The sequence below is a fragment of the Pieris napi genome, chromosome 13 (assembly GCF_905475465.1).
Source record: "Pieris napi chromosome 13, ilPieNapi1.2, whole genome shotgun sequence".
In the NCBI taxonomy this organism is placed as follows: domain Eukaryota; kingdom Metazoa; phylum Arthropoda; class Insecta; order Lepidoptera; family Pieridae; genus Pieris; species Pieris napi.
Genome location: NC_062246.1, coordinates 6428913 through 6445043, shown reverse-complemented (window position 1 = coordinate 6445043; position 16131 = coordinate 6428913). Strand labels below are relative to the sequence as shown.

The 16131-nt window shown below is 32.6% G+C and overlaps 2 protein-coding genes and 1 long non-coding RNA gene across 7 annotated transcripts in view; 2 read left to right on the top strand and 1 right to left on the bottom strand.

Annotated features, from left to right (window-relative positions):
* The first annotated feature begins 4899 nt into the window (after positions 1 to 4899).
* On the top strand, positions 4900 to 12793 carry LOC125055329 (juvenile hormone acid O-methyltransferase-like). The gene is made up of 4 exons (XM_047657753.1): positions 4900 to 5333; positions 6251 to 6422; positions 6632 to 6740; positions 12533 to 12793. The coding sequence occupies exons 1-4, from the start codon at positions 4978 to 4980 to the stop codon at positions 12709 to 12711; spliced, it is 816 nt and encodes a 271-aa protein (XP_047513709.1). The 5' UTR covers positions 4900 to 4977; the 3' UTR covers positions 12712 to 12793.
* On the bottom strand, positions 8874 to 9749 carry LOC125055346. 2 transcript variants are annotated; one of them, XR_007117857.1, is made up of 3 exons: positions 9691 to 9749; positions 9367 to 9531; positions 8874 to 9065 (listed from the first exon to the last, which is right to left on the bottom strand). It is a non-coding gene; the product is annotated as an uncharacterized LOC125055346 (long non-coding RNA). The 2 variants fall into 2 exon arrangements; XR_007117858.1 differs by having other exon boundaries at positions 9643 to 9701.
* Positions 12794 to 15003: 2210 nt separating the features above from the next.
* LOC125055331 (juvenile hormone acid O-methyltransferase-like) overlaps positions 15004 to 16131 on the top strand; it is a 31393-nt gene continuing 30265 nt past the window's right edge. The window contains exon 1 of one of the 4 annotated variants that reach the window (XM_047657762.1): positions 15004 to 15378. In XM_047657762.1, coding sequence (XP_047513718.1) covers positions 15189 to 15378 — 190 coding nt within the window. In that variant the 5' untranslated portion in view covers positions 15004 to 15188. Of the gene's footprint in view, positions 15545 to 16131 lie in introns of all 4 variants that reach the window. The other 3 variants (XM_047657759.1, XM_047657760.1, XM_047657758.1) reach the window with 3 other exon arrangements.

Sequence of the window (16131 nt, the reverse complement as noted above, 5' to 3'; positions counted from 1 at the left end):
ACATCAATTATTAATATTTTTTTCATGTTTTTTCTTTAGGATAAGTATGGAGAACTTACGAAGTACAGACAGTATTATATGCCGTAAATATTAAAATTTAAAATGTCAAAAAAATTATATAATATTAAAATAAAAATAGGATTTTAATAATGGTAGATAGTTAGACAGTCGGTCAGTAACAATAATTGTTAAGCTATATCTGCGGGTAGGATACAAAAATATACTGGTTAAAACAAATGAATAAAGGGTAAAACAAGAGTTATATTATATAGTTATATTTATAAATTATCTGTTGGCTTGGTCATCATCGCCACCTTCACCAAACGCCATCAGATAAATTATTACTCATGTTTAAAAAAAAAATCATGTGTCCAATTCACACGTGGTAGAAGTGAAACCTTCAAAAACAAAGTTTTTATAACTAAAATATGTAAATTAGACTTTTTCTCTATCTAAATGTAGGATCTTTTCTTTAAAAAAATATATATTTTAATGTTAAATTTTTATTTATAACTTTAATATCAACTTTAATTTGGTAAAAACTAAAATAATAAAAGTTTGAAATAAATTCACAAGATCCAACGTGGGAGAAAATGACATAGGAAGCATTATACAGTGTATAAACTTTTAATTAAGTGTAGTACGAAGTTTTCATTTCAAAAAGTTTACTAACTAATGATTTGTAAATAAAATTGATAAATAATCTAATTTTATAATTAAACTACTTACTTGACTTACTTATTTCAAATCATTGATGAAAATTAAATAATTTTTATTTATTAAATAAGTTTTTTTATTTCAGAAAATGTTCAAATACACACTAATTTAAAGTTTATACACTATATAATGCCTCCTATCTCACTCTCTCCCACGCCAAATCCTTTTAATTTATGTGTCTGTCTCTTTTTACTGTCGCTTTTTCCGTTGCATCCGGTTTGAAATCACAACGATTCTAAAGAAGTTTCACTTCAAAAACTCGATATAATAATATTTCAGTTATTAAAATACCTTTTTGATAACACAATTGTTGGCATTCAATTACTTTTTAATTATCTCAGCGAAAATAAAGTGTTTGCAAGCATCGCTGAACTTATACACTCGCAGCAAATTTTTCTTTTCATTTTTCATTTTCAAAGCCCACACTTTTACATGTAAAAAACGAAGGAGAAGTTATTTATTGGAGTGTTTTATTTTTTTAATTTTAATTTCATCGTCTAGAATCTAGATTCTATATTCCCTTCAGCCCTAGTCAGAATTAATTATCTAAGTAAGGAAATAAGACTATTCTTGCCATTAACAATGAATAAAATTAACGAAAGAGATTGGAGACAATAGGATATTAGAATTCATATCCTATTGTCATTTGATAATGTACATAATAATCGTTACGAGTCATAAAATTTTCCACTAGACTGATATTTCAAAAGATATACAAAAAAGTGGACTTAGTTAGGTACGAAGTCCAAGTTTTTGTCAAGCCGCTCACAAATTTAACCGTTCCCAAACACTATTTACACAGCAAAACATTTTTGAAGTTATACTTCTTTAGGCGCGTTATGAAAAATTTATGAGAGTGAAATTTTACGATGCGCGCGCACCGTGACACAAAATTAACAGAATTAAGTTGCCCACGGAAGATGCTACGGCATTGGACATAATTTAAAAACAACATTCGAATAATAATAGAATTTATGTTACACTTAATGTAAGAGAATAATAATAAATATTTATTTATTTAATTTTTCAAATGTAAACTGAACTTTATTGACTATAATGACTCCTTTTCCAGTCTTTGATTATTTAATTGTAATTAATTATTTGCATGCAATCCAAATCTATTTTTAATAATGCCAAAGAAGTATAATATCTTACGCGCGTACACGCACCCTTTTTTTTTGAAGTTCACCCATTAGAAGTTATTATTACTTGGACTATAAATAGTATCTATTAAAATCTCACAGAGCCTTTAATTTTTTAACCTACATATATTTATAATCCTGAAAATCAACTGAGAGAAATGTTAGATTAAATCGGATTTTCATTTATTGAAATATAGTACAAGCTATTATCTTTTGACAATGAAAGTGCCGAACTATTTCAGAGTAAATTATTTCACGAAATATTTGGCTTTTACATGCTCCGACGCCAACACGTTAAACAAAAAAGAAGGAATAAATTTGCGTTATAATCTTTGCGATATCCGATAATTTTTTTTTGCGTTTAAGTTTAAAACGAAGACAAAAAGTTTAATTTTCTACGTAAGATTATTTCAGTTCTACGAATGGTGGGATACTTCCGCAGACTTTAGTAGGCCTTGTTCATTAAAGTTGTATACACACATGTATAAAATGATTATAAAGTAAAACACAATGATATTGTCAGATATGCTTATATAAATGGACGTTTTGTAATAGTTATGAGTGGTGACTATTACATTGGTGACTGCCTATCGACTCCATAATTTTCTAAAAAAAACTTTACTAAGGCTTTTAACCTGTTGGCTCCCGATGGGGAACCACTTTGGCGGCTAGCTTTGACTACGGTGTGGGTTAAAAAAATTGTGTGAAAATAACACGCCAATACAATATGAGGTGCGCTCAGCAACAGGTCTCAGCGCGCATGCGCTGCAACCTATACTTAATTTTAAAATATAAGAGCTGATTTACACAGGGTCAGTAACTGACTACAAATTCGAGGCAAGTCAGTGCTGACCCGAAAAAAACCCTGTGTAAACTGATTTGAAGTCAGTACAGTGGCTTGAAGTCAGCGCTGACTTGGATATTCGGACACGAATATTTTAAAGTCAGTTGGCGCCCCCCGCCACCCGCGCACCCCCGCGCCAGCCAAATAAACCCCGTGTAAACAGACAAGTCAGTGCGTGGTTAGTCACTGCCGCTGCGTTGTAGAGTGACCACCATTTTTTCGCTAGCGATAAAAATTAAGAGCTCGATATCATTGACAGCAATTCGTCAAAATTCTGTGGTGACATCCTCATAGCCAGTTTGTACTCCGCAGGATCTTCAAATCGCAATTGCTTCAGCAACAAAGCAGAGCCACCAGTTTCGTTTCTATCGTCAATCCATTTTCTTACCCACTGTCGTTTATTTTTAGTTATCTCATTTTCTACCATTTCTATTAACTCATTCAACAGCAAAATTGATAAATTTTTCAACAAATAATTAAATCGTCGTTTCAGTTGTTTTCGCGAATTCATTTTTCCCACTGACTTCACACACGTGTGCTCATCGTGAGAAACGCACCACTACTACTTACTTCATGTAAACAGTTAAAGTCAGTCGCGACTGACTCCCTTACCTTGACCCTTACTCATACACAACCGGTTAAAACATGCCGCTAATGCACCCCCTGCACCTTCAAGGTCAGTCGGAAGTCATCTATTGTGTCGTAAAAAACAAACGTGAAACTAGCAGTTTCACGTTTGTTTTTTCGACACTCGCTATTTTTCTGTGCAGTTTCACGCTGTTGAGTTTAGTGCAAAGTGGTGCAAACCCCCAAAAAATACATCGAGCCTTCAGGCATGGGTATGCACATAGATTTTAATTCATAACTAGACTATTAGAACCACTTTTTCATTCATGAAATGTTGAAGACAGTCATGATCATTTTGAGTCAAATAATTCCCATTATAATAAGTTTGTCGAGTTCATTTGAGTATCAGTTAAATGGAGTTTAGCTATATTTTTTCTTTGAGGGTATTCTATGAACCTTCTACTTGTATTATCAAGAGAAAAACCTTCCGCCACTTTCCGCGTCCGGATTTTATTGGCATTTAATTCAATGAGGTTTTAAGAAGAAAAAAAAACAAGTATTTTCAGTTTTGTACTAAAAACAACGGTTATCTTTTGCCGGCAGGTCCAAGTGTTGAGTCCTCGATGACTATATCAAGAGTTGATATTGTTCAACTAAATAAAACAGTGTAAAATGAAAAATATAGACAAAAAACTGGTTTTTCTCGAGGAAAATCTAACCGAAATGACCAAATGATATCATCTAATAGTCAAATCAATTTACTCCGCGATAGTTTAAAGTCTTTTAGACCAATACAAGTGTAAGTAGACCGCGGCGAGCTACAAAGAAGACCGTTTCTGCGAAACAAACGTGCAATGGCTTGAGGGCACCATCTTTCTACCAGATAGGCGACTCTACAAACCCGGCCGCCCTTCGAAGGAATTCCGAAGTGACCTTGCGTGAAAAGGCGCAAAACAGAAAACTGAGATCAGAAGTACCTCACGATGAATTGAATTATGCTGCAGTGATGAGCGAAAGAGCCGCAGGGAATAACGAAAATAAAAGTAATTTTAGAAGTACCTACTGGCAAGTGGGTTCCGCATTGACACTAAAAAGTTTTCAAAATATCCACGATCCATGGCAGAATTACACTTTTATTTGTATAAATGGCATCCCATGACACCAACTCTTCATAAAATTTTATGTCATAGGGCTTTGGTCATAGAAAATGCTCCCCTTCCATTCGGTCAATTGTCAAAGGAGGCTGCAGAATCTCGAAATATAGGCAAAACTTTGCCGGGATATTTTCGAGAAAGGACTGCCTCCAAGACGTGATGAATCGCCTTCTTCGGACAAGTGGCTCATCTGAGGTTGAGTGATAGTGTCCACCGCCTATGGACACTCACATTGCCAGAAGCCTCGCAAGTGCAATGCTGGTCTATTCAATCATTTATTAACACCTTGAGTTACCTGATCATTGATACCTTTATGAATTTCTATTTCTTTTCCTATCGGCTCAACAGTACACAACACATTAGAGTATAAATTAATTTATAATTTTCTTATTATGCATAAATCATGCAATTTCGTTTTTATGTTCAGGTTAATGATATAATAAACGATAACATCTAACAACCGCGACGGCTGTAGTCTATAGCCTTTCCTAGCCTTACTACCTGACCGCTGCGCAAACCCCATCAGAAATTTTGCGAAAAGCACGCACGAACAATGTTTAACGTCAAATTGTATAATAAATCAAATGGTCTGACGAAGACTAGTGCAATGAAGTATCTAGAAGAGTATAAGAATATATTTAATTGGAAAAGAGACTCAACAATCCTAGACATTGGTTGTGGCGATGGGAGTTTGACATCAAAAATATTCAAAGAATTAATTCCTACTTGCAAGACCATGACGGGCTGTGACATAAATGAAGATATGATACAATTCGCAAAAGAACACTATGCTTTGGATTGCGTTGATTTCACTACCCTTAACATAGAGGGAGAGCTGCCCGATCAGCTAAGGGAACGTTTCCACCATGCCATTTCCTTTTTTGCTTTAAACTGGTGTCGTCGTCAAGAGTAAGTACATCGCAATTGTAATTTTTAATGTATGGTTCGTGCTACACGGCATCTAAATAGCTTTTTTATTTAATACTCACTTTGAGAATATTAAAATAAGGTAGGTAATTTATATAATCATATAGGTATTTATGTAAGATCACAAAATCATATTTTTAATAACGTGAGTTAACCCAACTTAATCAAACGTGAACCTATTGAATTTATTACAAAGAAATATTTATCTATGATATATTATTTATAAGTGAAAAATTGCCAATTTCATCATAGGTATGCTCTGCTGAAAAAAAGCGAAGAGTTCTGGCCTTAGCTTTATCTGTTTTTTCTAGACATCTATTAGATGTCTAGAAAACCTACCTATTAGAAACCGTGGAGTTCCCATGTCTGTACCTTATGTTTTTTTAATATAGTAAAAAGCAAGAAAAATGCTTATTATTAAAAAAATAAAGAAGAAACGAATTACGAATTACTGAAGATATAACCAAAGATGGAATACATAATATTATATACAAAAAGGTTTAAACATTACTATATTAACAAAACATAGAAGTCTCTTCTTATAACGATGAATGTTCGTCAAACGTACGTCGATCCGTTTAGTATCAAGTGCGCCCACAGAATATATATATTTTTTTTATTAGTCCGATCTACTATTTAATAAAAATCTTATTCAGCAACAGTATTCGGAACATTCTGGATTTTATATGTTTTGTTAAAAATGTATTTAAAGTAAAGTCAAGACCAATTGTGGTTTGATCTTGTCATTGTATGTTTGGATCTATATTTTATATTCGCACACCTCATAAACAATACGACGGTGACTCGACGCCTTCGAAAATTATATTTATTAATATAAAATAGCTTTTTTGGCGGATACATCAATTTAGCTATACTTATTTTTTATGTTGTTTTTACAGAACTGCGTTCCAGAACATATACGATATCCTTAGGGACCAAGGAAGTTGTTTCGCGATTGTCGCAGAAAAAGCATCATTATTCGATGCCTACAGGTCCCTTGCTAAAGCCGAAAAATGGAAGACATGGGTTACTGACGTTGAAAGATATATATCTCCATACCATGACAGTCAAGTAAATATAACATAATTTGATTCACTATAAACATAAATGATTATTTCTTAAGAAAAAAATATGAATACTAAAAGAAAAATTCTTGGAGTCGTGTTAATTTCTATTATTATATAGTTTAATCATCTACCAATTAAACGGAATAAAAACGTAAATACACGAACGCAATCTACAAGCTTCAAATAACTGTGTTAAAAATATACTCTTTTCAGGATTCCCTTAAAGAAATGCAACAATTATTAGGAAAAATTGGATTTACTATAACAAAATTAGAAGTCAAGATAGTAAATCACGTCTACGAAAGTCAAGAGAATTTCAAAGGTAGGTTTTGTCGTCGAATGGGAAAAGAGACACGGTAACAAATTCGAGAACATTTTTATCAACTTTAGACTTAAGCGAATATTAGCAATAAAAAACAAACAAAAGCCATGAATGTACAATTAAACCTTGAACAGAGGATGTTATAAGTCTCACTACACCATCTAGACCAGGGGGTCTAGCCATATTGGTGTCGAAAAGTATTCTACATACACTACCGCTTTTGCGTAATTGTACTGTCGAAAACGCTTCGTTAGTAGCCAAGAGGCATGTCGATACATTACCGCAAAGTCGACAGCGTAGATGCGAGCTGCTGTTCGTAGCACCTTATTCCGTCATATTGTCTCTGGATTAAATGTATTCCTAATGTCACTTTTATAAACAAATAGAAGTTAAAACTTTACAATATTTTTGTTAATTTGCAATTGGAAGCTGCAAAAGGGACATTAGAATGTCAGCAAGGTTGGAACAATTTTCGATTTAAGTGGAATTTACGGAAGGTGCAAAGTGAATATATACATTTTAATTGCATGTTTAAATTAATTATGTTTTGTTTCATGTTTTCTCAGAAATTTAAGGCTACAAATAAATACAATATTTTGAAATTGCATAATCGCGATATATAATAATAATTAGTAGTACTCATACTTTGATATTTTTAGGATTTGACCTCACAACTAATCTGCAAAATGAAGAAGCAACATATTTTGTTACCGCTTAGAAGAAACAATAGAAATAGTACTGTGGATTGATAAATAAAGAGTGAAAATAAGGTTGACTAGAAGTTGATAAAGTCCAAGGAATTAAAAAACAATAGAAAAAAAACGTAGACTAGTGTGAACACTGAAATTAGAGTTTGATTTAAGCTTTAATTAGGTTTGGTGTTTGTGCTTGAACATTTTTAATGTCAATTTGAAAGCAGATTTTTATATAAGTGTAGATTTTATTAGTGATTTGCTACAGTTGGAATTATCTCTGTTTATGTCCATCAAACAATTTCAGTTTAAGTTAGAGTCTTAAAGGTTGATTGTTTATAATATATTTATAAAAAAGAAGGATTAATTAAAATTATAAAATAGAAACTTAGTCTTAAATTATAACCCTTAATCAACCTTTGACTCCATATTGATGCTCCAACATCTTGGATATAAATTTAAGTCAGATGTTTATTTTGAGTTAATATTTATGTCAATTAACTTTTGGTTATATCAGTGATTTGCTACTAGTGAATATGTAAATGCAAAATCTGTTTAAGCAAGAACTGAATAAACATTGTATGTTATGTATTTGTCAGTTTTATTTTTGGTAATTTACCTATCTTCTTTAGTAGGAAAAGCCATTAAAGTGGTTCTCAATATTAGTTTATTTTACAAGAATATACAGATAATGCATATATGAATGACCCATACCTACTAATAGTTAGGAATATTAAACAAACAGGTAGCAAAATAAAAATGTTTCAGTTATGGTTATTTTTTATTAAAATAAGGCACAAATATCTTCCTTAACATAATGCAGTCTACATAGAAAAATAAGCATATGTAACAACTTATTAAACAATACAGACATTACTACTGAACACACACAGGTGCATCAAATTAAATGCATTACTACCTAATGTAGATGTATTCATATTTATATATGTAGATAATTAACTAATAAATGTAAGTGTTAGTTTGCAGCAATGTCAATATCTTGTTTGTGTGCTGTTATATACAAAAAAGGGTGCGTGTGTACGCGCGTAAGAAGTTATACTTCTTTGGCATTATTAAAAATAGTTTTTGATTGCATGCAATTAATAAAAGGGAAAGGAGTCATTATAGTCAATAAAGTTCAGTTTTCATTAAAAAAATTAAATAAATAAATATTTATTATTATTCTCTTACATTAAGTGTAACATAATTCTGTTAATTTTGTGTCACGGTGCGCGCGCATCGTAAAATTTCACTCTCATCAATTTTTCATAACGCGCCTAAAGAAGTATAACTTCAAAAATTGTTCAATTCATAAAACCTAACGTTAGATGTTGTGATGATTTCATAAAATTACTATGATACCTACAGTTACTATGAATACATCCTGGGCGATTAAAAAAATAGTGATTGTTTCCTTAACACAACAATTGTAAATAATAATTGTTATTGTAAAGATATAATTCTTCCCAAAATCTACAAATGCAGTTTGTTTATAATAATGTCTCATTAACATTCAAACTGCTGAACTTATTAAGATTAAATGTAGAAGAACATAGTTTCAGTTACTGTTTCCTGTTCTTGAGGTAATGTTATTTAACCAACCATTATTTCATTCTCCATAGCTTCTCTTTTTCTGAAAAGAAAATATTTTAGTTAGTACTTTGATCAAATAGAAAACTGACAAACTAAAGTGTAAGATCGGTCCAAGGTTTGTTCAATAGGTAACTTTAGTATTAAAACTCTTTACTTAATTCTAAACTTAAAAATATACTTAATTTGTCACTGCTGCTTATTGTCAATTAAAGTTCTTAATAACCAAACAATGTCAGTAACTCCCAAAGGACTTGAATTCAAACTTCTCATTCATTAACAATATTATAATAACTTTTCTAGTATATTAACTTAGTAAATAATTAAAGAAAATATCTGCTTACCATTCCTTAGTATTGCTCACTAGATTTTATATTTCCAAAGTTCATGAAGTATAAATCCACTTTATTTGATTAATATAATCAATATTATATCATTAGCTTCTATTATAATTACAATAAAATATATTTAGAACTTCTAATTATGTTCATTAGTGACTGCATTATCATCTGAAATATACAAATAAAATGTACAATAATTTTACTTTGTGATTACATAATATATGCAATATTAAATGGTATATGTATTTTTTAAATTAAAGAACAATTTCATGAACTTACATGCAATATAAATATCAATAAGAGATATCCAATATAACTAGGATTTACCTCTACTAATTTGCTGATTTTCTTGATATTTTCATATTTATCTGTGTCTATTATGTTATCCTCGCATTAATTCATAGAAAAACTAAAACTCTTAACTTAAAAATAATAACTCTAGTTTAAATTATTATAATTACACGAGAACGTTAAAAAAAGACAGATAACAAATTAAAACCATTTCGTTAAAACGTCCAAAATATGACATGTTTTTAAAACGGTAGCCATTAAAGATGGCAATAGTTGTACTTAATTATTTCAAACAGCAGCTTTTGAGATCACGCTAAAACATGGCGGAGAAACGCCGTTTTTTCTACACTGCCGAAACATTAATTGGCCGTTGGCTACCGAATAGCGTAAGCGTTAATGTGTGTCTTTTCGTAGCACTGTCATGGCGTCGCTTATTGTATCCCGACTCACTCCTTTAGGGCCTAGGCTACCGACTGTCGACACGAGCTGTCATTTTCATACAAATTTAGTTTTCGACTTTCTACATACACTACTGTTAAGCCATCTTGGCTAGACCCCCAGTGCCGATAATTTTTGAAACCTAAAAAAATAATAGTATGATGAAACCTATTGGAAAAGGAGGAGAATATTATAAAAATTAAAGGAAAAATAATTTAAAAAAAGCTGATATTTTGACGGGTGAATTTTCGATTGAAAATTAGGGTGTTTTTTCGATATTCATTCAAAATAAGGTGAAAAAATAAATATTGTTAATCGAATAAATTATAAATCGAATAAAGTATTTGAGATATAGAAAGGTAAGTTTTCACCAAATTTCGTTAAAAAAAAAATTTGTTAAAGATAAAAATTAAAAACAAAAAACTTGTTTTTTTAAATTTTTCACATAAATTTTGAGGTTATGTAAAAATGTGTGAATACAAAAGTTTTAGATCTTTTTATTACCTACAACTTTGCGATTTAACTTTCTTCGATAGGACTTTTAGTTTTGCCGGAAATCGAGATAAACCGTTTTTTACCCTTAAAACTACCCCCCCTACCCCTTCCCGACCTCAGATCGCCCGTAAATTATTTTTCCTTTAATTTTTATAATATTAACCTCCCTTTCCAATAGGTTTCATCCTACTATAATTTTTCTCACTTTTTATTTATTTTAAAGGCTATCTGCACTGGTCTAATCTCATAACATTAGCGTACTATGAACGTGTCAGGTACGGAAATGAGCACAACTCTGACAGCGCATTTAGTAACGGTAAATATTGTTCTGTGTGGATATTTTGCAAAAAATTCCCTATCAAATATCATGGAATGGTCAAGCGGGCATAATTACGTACCACGCACAGTTAAGCCCGTCACAGACTTAGCTACAGTAGAACCTCGATAAGCTAAAGTCCAAGGGAAACACAAAATATTTTAAGTTATAGAGGTTTTAAGTTATCAAGGTTTCCATTCTTGGCAGACTGATTTGCTAACGCTCGCACTTTCGCCGCATATTTAAAGGCTAAATCATGCCGTTTCTTAAAATTCTGTAACCAGCCATTGCTGGCTTTAAAATTTTTGATTTTCAGAGAATTAGCGAACTCTTCAGCTTTTTCTTTCAGTATGGGTCCACTAACACTGATGTTTTTGTTTCGACACTGTTTTAACCACGTAAACAAACATTGTTCTAAATTAGGGAATTCGGCAATTTTTCGTCTTTTACATTGAAGACTTTCTCCTGATTCTTGTTTCTTGATTTCAGCTTCTTTTTTAATGATGATAGACAATGTACTCTCATGTATTCCAAACTGCTTCGCTTCTTCTGCTTCTTCTTCACTGCTTCTATAGCTTTTAATTTATCAGCGTAGGTGAGGGTTGTTAGTTTTCTTTTTGGACTCATTTTAAGACAGTTTTATCACACAGTAAGTAAAGCGATGTTTCCAGGACAACGATCAAAAAACTTATGATGCAAGTAAGTCGTTGTCACAAAGCTAACCGCCGCAAAGCTTTGAAGAATTTAGATAAAGCAAACAATAGGTAATGTATTGTTTACGTTAACAATACATAGTAAACACGTGCAAGCAATAAATACCGAAACCATTTGTTTTGACAATCTTTCAAAATGACTCATTCACAAACAATTTTATGTTATAGAGGTTGTGGAAACATTTCTTTTAGTTACTGAGGGCCTATACAGAGATTATTTATTTAAGTTATAGAGGTTGCGTATTTTAAGTTATAGAGGTTTTGGGCTCTGATGGGAAGGGAACATAGTATTTTTTGAAGTAACAGAGGTTTTTATGTTACCGAGGTTTAAGTTATCGAGTTTCTACTGTATAATATATATTAATATTTTTATGGCTAGGCATATTACTATATATTTTCTATACCTACTAATTTTCGCGTGACCGCACACTCAGCTATAATATATATTTCTGTGACGTCACCAAGCGATACCGTAATATACATTATTGCATATTACTATATATTATGGTACTAGGACGACCATCAATTAAATGAAGGCAAAATATATATTTCTCAGTGTGTGGTAGCTTGCAATAATATTTATTATAGTATGGTATATTAATATATATTATAGCTAAGTCTGTGACGGGCTTTATGCTGTGACGCGGTATGATCGGCCGCTTAAATGTTCAATGAGCATTGTTCTAATGACTCATATATCAATTTGACGTGTCGCTTGACTCAGTCCTTGCTATTTGTCCTAAGTTTCTCTCTAGGTCCAAATATAAATAGATCAATCCTTCATATTGTTTATGATAAGAACAATTTATTCAATGTTATAAAATGCGCCTAAAACACACATCCGAAAAGGTTGTACATGTAGAAGTTAGTTTGTCTTTGGGAAAATGAAAATAAATAAAAGTACAATTATTTTCAGATGCGTTGATGTCTTTGGTGCCTTTCAAGATCCCGGATGAGTTACGTGACGATTTTTTAATAGACTTAAGCCAAGAAATACAGATGATTGACACTGAAAAGTACAATTACAAGAAATCAACTAATGATAATGTCCATAACGTGCAAGTACTCGTTTTATACGTTGAAAAAAAGTTATAATGTCTGGATTTGTTTTTTTGAATATTAATTGTTCTTAAATTGAAATGTAACATTGAAATATAAAATACATACAATTATTGAAATACACAAACATAAATTCTATATTCTTCTTCTCTTTTTTTATTTTGTAAAATTATGTTCGTTATTACAATAACTTCTAAAAGGACACAGATGACAAATTTGTCTAGCTTAACCAATTGGTGAAATAGCAATGGAACCTGTGGGTTTGATTCCCATAGAAATATTGAACCAAGCAAAAATGTAGCAGGTTAATTACAAAACCAATACTAAACAAAACTTAATTTAAAATACTGGCTAATACAATTCTAAATAAAATGAAACTACCTTAAATACTAATCAATAATCATGCGAGTCCTGCAGTGTGTACCTACCAAAGTTTACGGCTTCACCGTTTTTTAGCGAAACAAAACAAATTAAATTTTAATCATTTTATTAAACAATTTTCTTATAGAATTCAACATTTAAATATTTACCTTTTGCATATTGCAATGATAAATCTTAGTCGTCCTTAGTTGCATTACGCAGGCACGACCGGTGCCAGCTATTTTTACTATTATTACCTAGGTGAAAGTGTTTAGAAAATGAAAAACGGCTTAATGTAGAAAGTTGCCAGTCTGCAGTAACTGTCCTTCCATCTTCTAGCACAACTGTCGCGAAATGACCTTTCCGACCAAAGAAGGAGGCAATCATCTTTTTTCCTTGACTTCTTCCATTCATTACCTTAGTTGGCCGATCCTCGAAAGGAAACACACACTGAGCTGATTGTCTTTTGGTTTTAGGTTCATAGCAATATATCCAGCTTTCATCACCTGTGACGATGTCAAATACAGCATTTGAGTCACCGCCGTTGAACTTATCTAACATTTGGCGACACCAGTCCATGAGAAGGTGTTTCTGATCGTCGGTTAAAGTATGGGGAATCCATCTGGTACAAAGCTTCCTGACGCCTAAATGTTAATATAATATTTTTTTTGAATTTGACTTATACCAATGCATCTTCCTCTATCATGCGTCGCACAGCACTGATGTTATCTTGAGTAGTCGCTATTAAAGGACGTCCCTCACGCGGATTATCATTGAGATTCCTACGTCCACGCTTAAACTCGTTAAACCAACTGTAAATAGTGGCACGAGATGGGGCTTCATTAAGAAATGCTAATCGCAGCCTATCATAGCTTTGTTGTTCAGTAAGCCCACAACGAAAGTCATAATAAATCATTGACCGAAATTTTCTCGCGTTAGGTTCATTTTCACGTGTATGAAGAGTTTTAGATTTGCCGCCAATTCACAAAAATGAATGCAATATACTACATTAGGTTATCAAAGAGTTTTAAAATTGAAATTCAAAAAAAGTTTTCATAAGAAATGTTTCTAACTGGCCAGTTCTAAACATTTTCACTGTTAGTGATGCTGACGTTATAATTTTAAATAATACAAATACGGGATTTTCCTCGTGATATATAAAATTTACAATATTTAGTAAAATAACGCAATCATAAGCGCGTGTCACATATAATCATCCGCTTTTATTAAGTACACATATAAAATTTATCTGCTTACTATAGTAAACATATGTTTATGTACATGATAATTTTGTATCAAACAGATATTGTTTAATAGAACAGGTGGCAAACGGACAAGAGGCTCATCTGAGGTTGAGTGATAGTGTCCGCCGCCCATGGACCCTCACACTGCCAGAAGCCTCGCAAGTGCAATGATGGTCTATATACATTATTTATTAACACCTTGAGTTACCTGATCATTGATATCTTTATGAATTTGTATTTATTTTCCTATCGGCTCAACATGACAACACATTACAGTATAAATTAAATTTATCATTTTCGTATTATGCATAAATCATCCCATTTCGTTTTATTGTTCAGGTTAATGTGTATTAACCTTTATTCTGACGATAACATCTAAGGCTAAGGACTCACGAAGCGGGTTTCACCCGCGCCCGCTGTGGTTACGGGCCCGCAGCCTTTGTAGCATAAAACCAACCATAGGTAGCCGGTTGCAGCCGCGCGCTCTGCGATCGGTTGGCGGGCGACCGCACATTACGGATAGGGATATTCGAAAATAATTAAAGAACTTTTCTTCGTCCTTCTTTAACTCATCCATAACGACATCTTTCCGCAATCAGTGGATGTACCCAAAACCTTTTAGGCCTTTTTTTTAAATTCTTCTGTGAAGTAAGTATAACGCAACAGCTAATTTCTGGTGTGTGTCCATGGCGGTAGACTGGAAGTCAACTGATCGTAACCACCAAATTTGCGAGCGATAATCGCAACCGCGACAGCTGAGTAACCGCACAAAACTCCGGTTTCGTGAGTTTTGAAAATAAAACTCCATTCCGCCACCACAAAACCGCTTCGTGAGTCCTTAGCCTTACCCTTACTACCTGACCGCTGCGCAAACGCTATCAGAAATTTGCCGAAAAGGACGCACGAACAATGCTTAACGTCAAATTGTATAATAAATCAAATGCTCTACAGAATACTAGTGCATTGAAGTATCTAGAAGAATATAAGAATATAATCAATTGGAAAACAGACTCAACGATCCTAGACATTGGTTGTGGCGATGGGAGTTTGACATCAAAAATATTCAAAGAAGTAATTCCTACTTGCAAGACCATGACGGGCTGTGACATAAGTGAAGATATGATACGATTCGCAAATGAACACTATGCTTCGGAACGTATTGATTTCACTACCCTTAACATAGAGGGAGAGCTGCCCGATGAGCTAAGGGAACGTTTCCACCATGCCACTTCCTTTTTTGCTTTACACTGGTGTCGTCGTCAAGAGTAAGTACTTCGCAATTACAATTTTTAATTTATGGTACGTGCTACACGGCCTTCTGTGCTTGACACGTTTATTATTTTTTGGGCGTGTTTGTAACCTACCTACCCTCTGAGGCCTTCATCGTTTATTAACCCGCTAAGGGTTTTGTTAAATTTATTTAATACTAGCGGACCCGACAGACGTTGTCCTGTCTTAACTATGAATATTGATTTCAAATTGGTATAATTAATTAAAAATATTTCAGAAACAAAGTGTTTATTATTCTAATGCTTTATGTTATACAACATTCTTTGTTTGTTTTTCTGGCTCGCATATTATTATATTATCAATATAATAACTCCGATCGAAGCATTTATTTTAAACGATATTCATTTTTCTTTGACGATATTTGCAGCACGCATTCTGTCAATGTTATGTCAAACGCCATAAGGTTACATCAAAAAGTTCGAATTGTATGGTGGTTAAGTATTCTTAAATTTTCTAATTTTCCGCGCAATTTTTTTTTTCTTTTATAAGAACCTTCTCCTGACAATTACAAACACAACAAAAAAAATCAGACAAATCGGTGAAGCCGTTTTCATGTTATGTC

What these genes read in the sequence shown, in the direction of transcription:
- LOC125055329 (XM_047657753.1), top strand. Translation starts at nt 4,978, where the DNA reads ATGTTTAACGTCAAATTGTATAATAAATCAAATGGTCTGACGAAGACT. An exon ending in AACTGGTGTCGTCGTCAAGA is followed by an intron (nt 5,334 to 6,250) that starts GTAAGTACATCG and finishes TTGTTTTTACAG; the next exon opens with AACTGCGTTCCAGAACATAT. An exon ending in CTCCATACCATGACAGTCAA is followed by an intron (nt 6,423 to 6,631) that starts GTAAATATAACA and finishes TACTCTTTTCAG; the next exon opens with GATTCCCTTAAAGAAATGCA.